Here is a 13,316-nt window from a genome sequence, read left to right as displayed (position 1 = left end):
CCCTGGCACCAACTGTAAGTAACCCTGCCACACCCTGGCACCAACTGTAAGTAACCCTGCCACACCCTGGCACCAACTGTAAGTAACCCTGCCATACCCTGGCACCAACTGTAAGTAACCCTGCCACACCCTGGCACCAACTGTATGCCTCTGGCTGGTCCCTGGGTTATTCGTTCATGTGAAACTTTATGGGTCCTAAGGCCTGGGTTATTCCTTTTTTGTGAAACTTTAGGGGTCCTATGCATTATTTTAGCCTTGATCTGTGATAACTGGGTTAAATGCATGCAGGGCTTTTTTCCTGATTTTGTGAAGCAGCACTGGCCCCCTCACTTTGTGAAAAAATGAGTTGCGAACTTTTCAATATTGTGGAAAAAAAAGTTGCGAATGTGTAAAGATTGTGAAATTAAGTTTAATACTTTTATCATATTAAAAAATGTCTTAAAATAATGCATTAAAAACACATTTTTATTGTCTTGACAACAATTAACCACTTCCATTGAGATCAACAACATTCTGACTGGTAAACTCTATCTAAAACCATAGAAAAGCCTTACTACTGTTAATATTTTGTCTCGCTCATGTAAAATATTAAATCAAATTTTAATTTGGAATTGTGAAATGGCCGTTTTTGACAGTTTTAAGCCCAGAGAGTCCCATTTTCACTGTTTTAAATGGCCATTTTTATCAAGCATAGTGGCCTAACTAGGTTTGTGAAATGTCCGTGTCAAAATTGTGAAATGGCCAATCACAGCCATTCTCTTAAAAGGCAAAAAAGCCCTTCCATGTGTGTGAAGTGTCATCTCCGTCTGTTCAGCCTTATCATGGTCAACACTTTCTGCAATGGAGGTTTATTTTGTTATTATAAGAAGTCTCTTCTTACCAAAAATCCCATCTATGCAAATAGTTTCGTCAATTATTGGCCTGTGTAGACTGCACCATCTCATATTATATTGGACGACACTATACACACATGCATTAAGCCTGTGTAGACTGCACCATCTCATATTATATTGGACGACACTATACACACATGCATTAAGCCCCGTTTTCACAGAATAAGGCTCACTTACTCATATTTAACTTTAAAGGTCCATATTACTCAGGACAGTGATGTTAAGGGTCCTGTTGCTAAACACTTTGGTTAATAATGTGTTATTTGCTTCTTCTTTGGCTCGGCTGTTTTCAGAGAAAACCCGAGGTATTGTCATAGCCAGCTCGTCCTCCAGCGTCTGCCGTCCGCGTTGTGCTAAAACCTTTGGCTCTAAAATCAAAGTGCTTCCACCTACAAATTTGAAACTTCATATGTAGATGCACCTTTATGAGTTCTACACGCCACACCCATTTTTGGGTCACTAGGTCAAAGGTCAATATCAATGTGGCCTCTAATATAAAACTTTAACATAGGCTCTAAAATCAAAGTGCTTCCACCTACAACTTTGAAACTTCATATGTAGATGCACCTTGATAAGTTCTACATGCCACACTCATTTTGGGGTCGCTAGGTCAAAGGTCAAATTCACTGTGACCACAACCACAGCTGAGCGTTGGCACCCGCTTTGCGGTGCTCTTTGTTTTACTCCATTGTCAAGTGGAAAGGGAGTTTTCATGCAAAAGTTGAAGGGAACCAAGGCTTGAATCTCACAAGGGGTTTGCTGGGACATTGCTAGATGCCTTCCTGGCAGCTAGTTCAGGGGTACATATTGCCTTCCAGCCAAGTTCAAGGCATCCAGGATAAGAATTTGGAGATAATGCGTTGTTCAATAAAGGTGTTTCAAAATTTAAAATTGCTGATTATAAATAATTTATTATTTGTTTGTATGTGTGTCTACCTACTATGGGCCTTGGACAGTGCAGCAAGTGGGGGCATTGTGTTTCACAAACACAGGTCTTGTTATTTGTACAATGAAGCCACAGGGATTGTACCCACTCATCAGAGCCACAAAAGAGTGGTTTATTGGCCACATGAGAGTGGTTTATTGGCCACAAATTGTGCTTTATTGGCCTCAATGGTGGTTTATTGGCCTATAATAGAGGTTAATTGGCCACGTGAGTGCTTAATTCAACATAGAAGAGTGGTTTATTGACATCAAAAAGTGGTTTATTGGCCTCAAAAGAGTGTTATTTTGGCTATAAATAAGTAATTTATTGCCCGCAAGAGTGGTTTATTGGCCACATTAGTTGTATATTGGCCTCAAGAGAGGTTTATTGGCCACAAGAGTTGTAGGCGGAGTGATATTGTTTTGGCGTTATCCGTCCGTCCGTCTTTCCGTCCGTCCGGCCTGCACTTTTGTGTCTGGGGCCATATCTTGGAAGTGCTTTGGCGGATTTCATTGAAACTGGGTATGAGTATATATATGGATAAGAGGATGATGCACGCCAAATGGCATCGTACACCATCAGATAATAACGGAGTTATGGCCCTTTGTATCTTGAAAAAATGTTTTTGTGTGTGTCCTGAGCCATTTCTTGGAAGTGCTTTGACAGATTTCATTAAAACTTGGTATGAGTATATATATGAATAAGAGGATGATGCACATTTGCGTTGTCCATCCGTCCAGAAAACTTTTGTGTCCAGAAGTATAATCGCGGGGGATATCAACTAATTTGCTTGTTTTATTTTTGCTGCAAAAGTGTTTTTTCAGCAACAAAAGAGTGGTTTACTAGGCACAAAAGAATAGTTCATTTGCCACAAATATGGGTTTATTGGCAACAAATGAGTAGTTTATTAATCACAAAAGAGTGTTTTTTTTGGCGAAAAATTAGTGGTTTCACTAGCACCTCAACATCAAACTAAAACAATTATGCCTTAGGATCAGAAATGTATGTTTTATTGTATGTTCAAGTTAATTATGTCAAAAACCATGATTCCCCATGTATGTATGAAGTCTATGCACAGAATTACCTTTGCACTTTTGAAGCAATTGATCCCTTTTCCCCTACATTCATAAACCAATGAGCCCCAAAGTGAGAAATAAAATATTTGAAAATTACATTGAGTTCCAACTCAATGGTATGAGTATCCCTTATCCCCATAAGAAGAAAGGAAAAATGGCTATGTGCAAAAAAGGGCATAAAACCAGAGCATCCTTCAAGTTACTCACAGTCTGTTCAGGTTTTATGCTGTTTGCTTCTCATCAGTATCTAAGGGTTGGAAATGTAGGCTTAAAAACTTGAATCTAGTAAGAAAGGTATTTAATTAAATGTAACTTTCTAAGGGACTACAAATGTGTAAAAATACGTATATATGTGGTAAAGGGGTATAGGACTTGGGATGCGCTCCAAAATCAACCACTGCATGTCCCTTTCAGTGGCGGGAGGTGGCCAGGGAGCTGGAGGGAGTCATCAGAATCGGTGCAGTGAACTGTGAGGACGAGTGGCAGCTGTGTAGAATGCAGGGCATCCGCTCATACCCCTCACTCATGATGTACCCCATTGTATGTACCAGTCTTATTTTTTCCTTCCTTTTATACAGCAATTGATTTAGTGATAGCAATTTAACTCTAACCCAGAGTTTGTTCCTGTTTTAATTGTGTGTTCCCATCTGGGACGAAATTGATACAATATAAATGTTTTCCTGTTAAAAAGATTCTATGATGTAAACATATAACTTTTTCTTCGCCCGAAGGTATGTTCCAGTTTTAGTTGCATTTTCTTGTAGTACATGTGCATATTTATTTTAAAGAGCTTTAACAATTTTGAATGTCGTGTACATGTACCCTAATGTGTATTGGTTTGAATCTTGTATATTTTGTAGAATCACGAACCTATACATTTTGCATGCCTTGATTTTCATGAAACCTAATTACTAAGTTTTTATGGGTAATAGATAATTTTTATGCCCCCCGGTAGGTTGGCATATAGCATTTGAATTGTCTGTCCATCTGTCCGTCAGTCCATCTGAAAACTTAAAATTGGCCATAACTTTTGCAATATTGAAGATAGCTATTTCATATTTGGCATGCATATGTATCTCATGGAGCTGCACATTTTGAGTGGTGATAGGTCAAGGTCATCCTTCAAGGTAAAAGTTAAAAAATACAATCCAAGGGAAGTAATAAGCTTTAAAAGGGAGATAATTTCTAACCCTGCTAAATGATATATTGAAATTTTATTTTAAAGCGGCGTAATAGGGAGCATTGTGTTTCTGACAAACACATCTCTTGTTTCTGATAATTCTGTTTATAAACATTAAGTACTGCTTTAGTAATTATCGGGTCATGTATCCAGTTGGATGAATTTTCTTGCTGTTTTAGTAGTTCATCTAAAATTTAGCTATAGCTATGGTGTAATGGATGTGATGTCCTTACGACCAGCTGACACCAGGTTCAATTACACCCTTTGAACTTTCTCAAGATCTTTCAAAAGCTCCCTAATTACTGATTGTTATTAAGAAACTTACTGGAGAGGGTCTCTGTGAGTCGTATGCTTTTTGAGGCAATGGTGCCAAAATAAATTGGTTTATACTGTAAAAAACTAACTATAGACATTTTTATTTTTGTGTTCAATATGGTTGTATATGTTGCAATTACATTTCGGTAGTTCATGTACCACTAAATCGCATTTATTTTAATGTTTTATTCTGTTCACATACAGTGAACAATGAAACTCCATAAATTCTTTTAGGAAAGAAATTCTTGAAATTATATACTTTGTTTATAACAAAATACAAACTTTAAAGATACAATTATTAAAACTGGGATAACATCCATCAAACAGTCGATGCAAAGGTTTTCGGGTTTAAACCAGATTTAGCGCAGTCTGCTAAAAATGTATTAATCATCTCATATCCTTTTAGTTAATGAGTGATTTAATGCTTCAATTTTATCAGAAAGAGAAATTCCATGGTGACAAGACGAGAAAGGAGTTGGTGAAGTACGCTTTGCAACACACCAAAGTGAGAGTGTTTGAGCTGTGGTCAGGAAACTTTGAAGGCACTGTAAACCAGAATGAGAATGGTCTCCCTTGGCTGATTTCCTACTGTGGAGAAGGTGGAGGTAAGATTACGCTAATTTCAATTCCTATAGGGTCCCATTATAAAACTGCCAACTTGCAAAGCATATTTCTTGCCTTTCCCTATATATCCAAATTTGCAAGTCTGGTATCATTTTAAAGATGGATCAGTCTTCCAATAATTCCACTCAAAAAGATTCCATCTTGCAACTTTTAAGCTAATATGTACCCAAATGCACCATCAGAAAGCGGGTCTTTGGCAGTAAAATTTATATATAAGCAAAGAAATTACATAAATGCATCAGTTTTGGGCCGGTCCACATCATGACATCAGTGCTCCACCTAGGCCTAAATGGAAGGGTGCCCTGCCCTATTTACCCCCTCCCCTGCCCTTTTAATAAAAAAAGTGTTGTTTTTTTCTGAGACATATTGTAATTTATAAATTTCTCATTACATTGTTATTAATTTATTCCTTATTTTGGACATTATATTGTCATTGTTTGATAATTATCAAATAGAGGATATTTGTTGGAATCGGTGGATTATCGATTTTAATTCACGAGTGATCATAGAAAATATATATTTTCTATGATCACGAGTGAATTAAAATCAATATATGCCACCGAATCCAACAAATATTCTTTTTATTTTATGCTTTTTTCACAGTTTATATACATTGTTAAAGAGTTTCACTAAAGAATTTCGCTGGAATGATGATGTCATTTCGTCAAAAAAATGACATCATTTCACAGTAAACAGTGAAAATTATCGATGATTTTCACTGATAATTTTCATTGTTTGAAACAGTGAAATCATCAGTTTTAATCCACTGATATTTTCCTACAAACCACCGGAAAGCATAAAATAAAATTAATTATTTTAACAATTATTAATAATATAAAAATGTATATGCCACAGGGAGCATTCCGGATAGACAGCTCACTTGAAAGTGCCCTTTTGATAAAATGAAGCAATTTACAGTAATTAGGGTATTTAGAGTAAATAGGGTATTAGAATAAGAGATATGAAATCATGTAAAGAAGGATCTGTCTCTTTGATAACAGTAGGTAACGCTAATGTAAACAATGGGAACGTCTGCTAGAAATTAATCAGATAATAAAAAATTGCTTCCCTCAAATTTGATACCAAATAATGTTTCTGTATTTTATGATTTTATAAATTGTAGTATAATGCTTTATGATCTTGTTTCAGATTGTTTCACAACCAGTACGGCTCTGAAAGTGGCAGGAATGCTGGTAGGATTGTTTATATGAGTTCTGCTTTGTGAAAATGGGGTTTATCAATGTGCCTTATGTGCTGTTCATTATAGCATGTGCATTCTTGACAAAAATACAGTTTAGGGCGGAAAGTTTTTTATCCCATCATCAGACGTGCATTGTCGAAATAAACCACTGTGGAATAAATTTTCCTCTATTTCGGCAGTGCTGAAATATAGCTGTCACGCGCGGCGGAGAATGGTCATATTACTCGGAATCAACATAAAGTAATCATTTTTAGTAAAATCGAATCAGATTCAACAAAACAAACAATTTGATACCAAGATGTAATATATTTTAAAAGATAATGAAACTTATAAAGCAAAAAAAACATTATTTACAAATATAAAGTGCGCGTACTTGTGACGTCATTATTAACACGTCATACGACACAATGCATGTTCTTTTACGCTAAAGCTGCAGTTGTTAAGTGTGTTTTTTTCATTATTTCTTAAAAATCGGGGACGTAGAGCAATGATAAACAGAAAAACAGGTTAGTAATGTATTAGGCTCAGCACGATAAAAATAATGAAACAATGTTTGCTAAAAATAACTTTGGAATTTTCCGTGTAGTTCGATTTTTCTGTTCTATTTTTAAAGAAATAATTTACGACTAAGAAAATTGATGGGATAAATCTAATACTAGGTCAGTGCCGAATAAAGCAAAGTTTATTTTGCTCTGCATGAAAATCTTAACCACTCGCCAAGGCTTGAGGTTCAGATTTTCTAAGCCTCACAAAATAAACTTTGCTTTATTCGGCACAGACCTAGTATTCTCTATGTCCCAGATTAGCCCATGCTGCGCAGGCTAATCTGGGACGACATTTTACACACATGCATTTAACCCTCTTTTCACAGAGCAAGGCTCATATTGATTTAAAATAAAGTATTAATTGTCAATTAATTATCAATTAATTGTCATGGTCTGATAATTTGTACGCTTGACTTGCTCGCAAAAAATGTGAATAGTTTTACTGAGCACCATTATACTGTGAAACCATTAATAATCGTCAGGCATTAATTTTCGTGCATTACGTCAGTCGACCAATTGACGAATTCAAGATCCTACGAACAATCATGTCCCATATATGAACAAAATTAAGACTGAATTACCGAAGGCACGAGGTATTAAAATCCAACGTAATCCATGCAAACATACTCCGACTGTTACGTAATCAAGATAATCCGGTTTTGACACAAAGGGGTGTAGATTACACAGTGTACTTAACTGACACGTGACATTGCTGTAAAGCGCAAGTGCAGTACAGCTGTATCGACTCCGTTGACTACGTTTAGGTAGAATAGTAATGATTGGCGCTAATTGTTAACAACTTTATTACCCATTGTGTGCATTGTGTTTCTCAGTGTTGTTGCAGATTATACAGCCTCCACGCAGTGAATCCAGGTCAACAACAATAAACGTAATTAAAAGATGATGATGTGTGATCAACACCTGACTGATATACATTCTCCGCATTGATTACAAATTAATACAGAACATATTGATTTGTGTTTGGTTGTGAGCGTTTAACTACAATAAAAATAGCCTGTGTTTCGTTTATGGGCTATCGATCTTTAAGTTAATAGACAACTTCGACAATTTTATGTACATGTTTTTAATTATTGTTATTTGTAGCAATTGTATACATAACAGGTAACGAGAAATTAGCAATTATGACGATAAGTTCCATCCAAACGAAGGGTAATTGCTTATAGAAATTCACTTTCATTTTCGCACGATTTTCAGGAAATCCCCGAGAAGCACGATTTTCGAATGACTGAGTATAACGCAATAAAACATTGCATTCAATCTAATTAAAACTCACTCGTCCATTGGTTGTTAAAATTTAATCTGAACTTTGCCCTATGAAACCGCTGTCAGATATTGCAGTGTTAATTTTACACTTTCGAAAATGGCGTTTGTTTGTGTTAATGTAATGTTTGAACACATTTATTGCGACTTTGAACCCGTCATCCGCGTTATGAATGGAATTAGTGTATTAATTTAAATTTGATAAATTCATTGACATTATTGCAATTGACATGTCAGACAAATTACTGTTCATAAAGATGTCAAATATGTACGATACAAAACTCTTGAAACTTCATCAAAAACTGACCAAATAGTTTGCTAACATTAATGATTACCAAAAATGTTCGCACCTTCTCTAACTTTCGCCGATAAAGGTAAGGTTGTTATCAGTTTGGCCATGATTGTAAATGAATAAGACAAATGGGCAATTTGCGTAACTGTTTCAAACACTCGTTAACGGTTATTCGGTCCCACTAATTTACTTATCATAATAACGATCAACAAAAGACTAGTATATTGGCATGTGACAAACCGGCCCCACCTCCTGCAAGTGTTCTCCCTCTTTCCCCACCACGATTTATCGCAACCGCGATATATTTCGGACATGTTTGACAAAGAAATCAGATATTGACTGAAGCATTTTTTTCTTTTTATTTTCTTTTTCAAAGCCAGGAATTGGCGAATTTAAGTGCTGACGAAAACGTCATTTTTTAATAAACGACGAAATTTCGTGCTGGAATGAATGGTTTTACAGTATAACTGTAATCTTTATTTAAAAAAAAATCATTCAAACAAAGAGAAAAATCCAAATAAACATAATCAATAAAACTCTTTCTGCTTCAGAGTGAGCTGGTGAATGTTGGCACGATGAGTTGCCATGGTAACAATGAGAACCTGTGTGAGACCCTGGGTGTGGAGGGTGGCACTGTCTACTACAAGGATGGGGTCGTGCAGAAAGGGCAGGGAATGGTGAGTGTCAACAAAGAATAGGGAAGCAATTGTTTGCAGGGATACAGTGTATTTTACCATTTTGGCAATAGGGGTGGCGCATTCTGGATTGTGAAACATTTAATAGTTTTGTCTAAAATTGGGAGATTGGTAATACTTAAGACTTGAGGTGTTTTTAACCCTTTTAGTGCGGGAACCGAATTTTGAAGGCCTTTGCAAACAGTTTGGATTGAGATGAGACGCCACAGAACGTGGCGTCTCATCAGGATCCAAACTGTTTGATATTCTGATAGTATTCTTTGAAGAAAAAAATCGAAGAAAATGCTAATTTTAGAAATTCAGCAGACGACATTTTAGCAGAAGACAAATTTCCCAGCATGCAAAGGGTTAAGAATATATTTACTAAGGTTCAGATTATATAGCTTGAAAGCAAAATGAATTACATGTAAACATAAACAATAATTTAATCACGTATATTTGTTTAGATGTCTTAAAATTTGAATTTTAGGCAGTCACGCGGGAAAAATATTTACTTTTTGAGAACACGACATGGGGTCCACAAATTTCGTAAATTTTACCAAAAATAGACACAGAGATACTTCTGTAATTGATTTTGATGACCACTCCTTTAAATGCACTTGAAAGCGCTTCCCCTTAGTATCCTGGAAAAAAGAAATTTTCTGCCATGTTATTAAACAGGTGTTTCAGATGGGGAGGTCAAACAGGTGGTTTCAGGTGAATAACTCTTGTGTCTGTTCCAGTCCATCAGCAGTCTGGTTGCCCAGGAGGTGACCAATCAGGTTCTGTCCCTGTTGCCTGACGTGACTATCCTTGACCAGGAGAAACTCAAGGTGAGTAGTGTGATCTATACATGAAGCGGTCTTTATTTTAAATCTACATTTATTAGAACAATGGCATCAGAAGCATAAGGCTTATTAAAATGCTCTGAAGTTCGTGTCCTGGGTTGAACCAGTACTTTGTGTCTATGAATAATGCTTCCAAATTAGGTATCCGAACTGTAATCCCAGGATTGGTTGAAATTTACTGTTAATAAAGCGGTTAATTCCACTTTATATACAGAGGTCTGTACATGAATGATTGAAATCCACTGTTAATAAAGTGGTCTTTATATCAAGGATTGATATACACTGTATATATATCAGTCTGTACATAAGTGATTGAAATCCGCTGTAAATGAAGAAGCATTGACATCTTTGGTTGCAATCCGCTGTAAATAAAGGGGAACCAACATAAATTGTTCAAATCAACTGAACTGAATAATTTTGAAAAATATTTTGTTGCCAAATTTTACTGGAATCAACATAATGAAAACCATATATTAAAATTAATGCATTAAACATGCATTTTAAAAAGTTATCAAAATATAAGACAAAAAATAATGAAATGAATCGGATACTAGATAAGTGCTCTCCAAGGACCATGGTAATTTTTTCAAAGTCTTACTTTGTAAACTTTTGTTCTTGCAATACTATTGTTATCCCTTTCCAACTCAGAAGCAAATTTAAAATGCTGTTTGCTGCTCATCAGTATCTTATGGTTAGAAAACAAAGCCTTTATGACTTGAATCAAGTAAGGAAGGTCTTAAAAGGGGCTACAAATGCGTCGAAGTGCATATCTGAAGGTAAAGGGTTACCCAGAATTCTCTCCCTCCAGGATATCCGTGAGAAGTTGAAGTCTCGAGAGGAGGGGCCATGGCTCATACACTTTGTCGAGGGAGACGAGGGGAGACACCTCGAGCTCCGGAAACTGCCTGCCATGCTCTCGGATATCAAGGTAATGGATTATCTAATCTCAAAATACACAGTGTAGATGCATATCGGTGGCCTCTCTGTCAAAATGCTGCCTCTCTGTTCATTCTTGGCTGCCTCTCTGTTATAAACATGAAAAATGGATGATCGTAATTCACAAAACAGATACGAAAATCTTAAAATTAAATCCCGTAAACACATTTGTGCATAAAAAGAGGTGGTCCATGAGTTGAAGCATATATCCAGCTACAGGTTCACAGTATTCCGCAGGCCCAAACAATTATCACAAACTCTATTGAAGATGGAATGATGGCGAGGGTGGTGGAACAATCGTGCATACATGCCACTTTTATCATCGATTATATGTAGCCGATAGTGTTAGTCCAAATAATTACGTTAAGTCCCCTTTTGCCTTTGATATTTACATCCAACATTCTGACATTTAAGTTTTTACTATCAATACTTTTAACAAGTGTTAAACAAATTGTACTTAGAAAATTAACAATGTTAATCGACGAATAGGCTTCCCGTGCCAGAAAAGTGAGCCGATCGAGAGGCTCTCCGTGCCACGACGAAAGCGAAAGTAGGCATTTTTTAAGTAAATTTGACGAAAATTACTATACAGCGTACATTGACCGTAAAATTTTGATCATTAAGATGATATCAATAACATTAGATATTTGACATAATGACATTAGATATTTGACATATTATGGAAAAGCTATGTTAAAAAATCATCAAAGTGGCACGTATGCACGATTGTTCCACCACCCTCGTCATCATTCCATCTTCGATAGAGTTTGTGATAAGTGTTTGGACCTGCGGTATACTGTGAACCTTTAGCTGGATATATGCTTCAACTCATGGTCCACCTCTTTTTATGGACAAATTTGTTTACGGGTTTTAATTTTAGATTTTCTAATCTGTTTTGTGAATTTCGATCATCCATTTTTCATGTTTATAACAGAGAGGCAGCCGAGAATGAACAGAGAGGCAGCATTTTGACAGAGAAGCCACCGATATGCATCTGCACAGTGAAATACAGGAATTTGATTGGTTAATGAAATTGCTCTAAGGAATCCCTGCCATCGTAACCGACCATGTGATGATGATAAATAATTTATGGCTAAGTGGTTTTATTGTGTAAAAAACTAACAGTTTGTCGTTTAGATGTTTGTTATGAAACAACTGGGGCTATTTCCCTCTTTGTTTAATTCCGACACATCAGACCTCCAACTGTTGTTATTAACGTTTAACCTGCAAATAACACTAATGTAGGTCTTGTATCTCTTTTTTACTTTTGACTGAAAATTGTATATTTTAAGACTAATTAAGAAATAAATCTGCTTTCATTTTCATTCAAAAACAATTAAAAACTATAATATTAAATGTTTGCCATGCTTGCCTACCCTCATTTGTTAATTCTTAGTGTACAGATAGATATACTGGTAAGAGTTATAGAGAATGGTCTAGCGGTCTTTGCTTTTTTCCATCCATTCAATAATGTTCACTACGGTAGGTTGGCCGAGTGGACTGTCAGTTGGTGAGGTACATCTGTAACCAGCTGCACATTCACAAGTTTCCTAGTTTCCTGGTCTTCAAGCAGTCGGGTGGATACGAGATATACTACGGTATGGGATATACTATGATATGAGATATACCTCGGTATGAGATATACTACAGTATGGGATATAATATGGTATGGGACATACTAAGGTATGTGATATACTGCGGTATGGGATATACTTTGGTATGTGATAAACTACGGTATGAGATATACTTCTGTACGGGATATACTGCAGTATGGGATATACTAGGATATGTGATATACTACAGTATGTGATATACTGCAGTATGGGATATTCTTCGATATGTGATATACCTCGATATGAGATACACTATGGTATGGGATATACTACGGTATGGGATATACTATGCTATGATAGATACTATTGTATGGGATAAACTACAATATGGGATATACTACAATATGGGCTGTACTACAGTATTGCTATACTGCGGTAAGGGATATACTATGGTATGGAATATGCTACGTTGCAGGATATACTACGGTATGGAAAATACTACAATAAACGATATACTATATTTGTATGCCCCCCTTCGAAGAAGAGGGTTTTATTGGTTTGCACATGTCGGTCGGTCCGTCTGTCGGTCAGTCCACGGTTTCCGGATGATAACTCAAGAACGCTTAGGCCTAGGATCATAAAACTTTATAGGTACATTGATCATGACTGGCCAATGAGCCCGATTGATTTTCAGGTCAGGAGGTCAAAGGTCAAGCTCACAGTGACAGGAAACAGTAATGGTTTCCGAATGACAACTCAAGAATGCGTAGGCCTATGATCATGAAACTTCATAGGTACATTGATCATGAATGGCAGATGACCCCTATTGATTTTCAAGTCACTAAGACAAAGGTCAAGGTCACAGTGACTTGAAGAAGAAAAATGGATTCTAACGTATTCACACAATGGCTGCCACTACAACTGAACGCCCATTTGGGGGGCATGCGTGTTTTACAAACAGCCCTTGTAAGCT

General features: G+C 36.4%; 1 protein-coding gene across 3 annotated transcripts in view; it reads left to right on the top strand.

Annotated features, from left to right (window-relative positions):
* The window catches only part of LOC127847849 (dnaJ homolog subfamily C member 10-like), a 56,782-nt gene that overhangs the window by 19,440 nt on the left and 24,026 nt on the right, over nucleotides 1-13,316 (top strand). For all 3 annotated transcript variants that reach the window (XR_008034218.1, XR_008034217.1, XM_052380048.1), the window contains exons 6-12: nucleotides 3,309-3,434; nucleotides 4,829-4,994; nucleotides 6,163-6,206; nucleotides 8,884-9,009; nucleotides 9,750-9,839; nucleotides 10,663-10,782; nucleotides 12,277-12,388. Coding sequence is in view for 1 of the 3 variants with exons in the window: in XM_052380048.1 (XP_052236008.1) it covers nucleotides 3,309-3,434; nucleotides 4,829-4,994; nucleotides 6,163-6,206; nucleotides 8,884-9,009; nucleotides 9,750-9,839; nucleotides 10,663-10,782; nucleotides 12,277-12,388 (784 nt within the window). In the remaining 2 variants the exon portion in view is untranslated. The remainder of the gene's footprint in view (nucleotides 1-3,308; nucleotides 3,435-4,828; nucleotides 4,995-6,162; nucleotides 6,207-8,883; nucleotides 9,010-9,749; nucleotides 9,840-10,662; nucleotides 10,783-12,276; nucleotides 12,389-13,316) is intronic.

The sequence above is a fragment of the Dreissena polymorpha genome, chromosome 10, assembly GCF_020536995.1.
Source record: "Dreissena polymorpha isolate Duluth1 chromosome 10, UMN_Dpol_1.0, whole genome shotgun sequence".
Taxonomy (NCBI): Eukaryota; Metazoa; Mollusca; class Bivalvia; order Myida; family Dreissenidae; genus Dreissena; species Dreissena polymorpha.
Note: the sequence above shows the minus strand (reverse complement) of the source record. Positions and strands in the feature narration are given on the sequence as shown.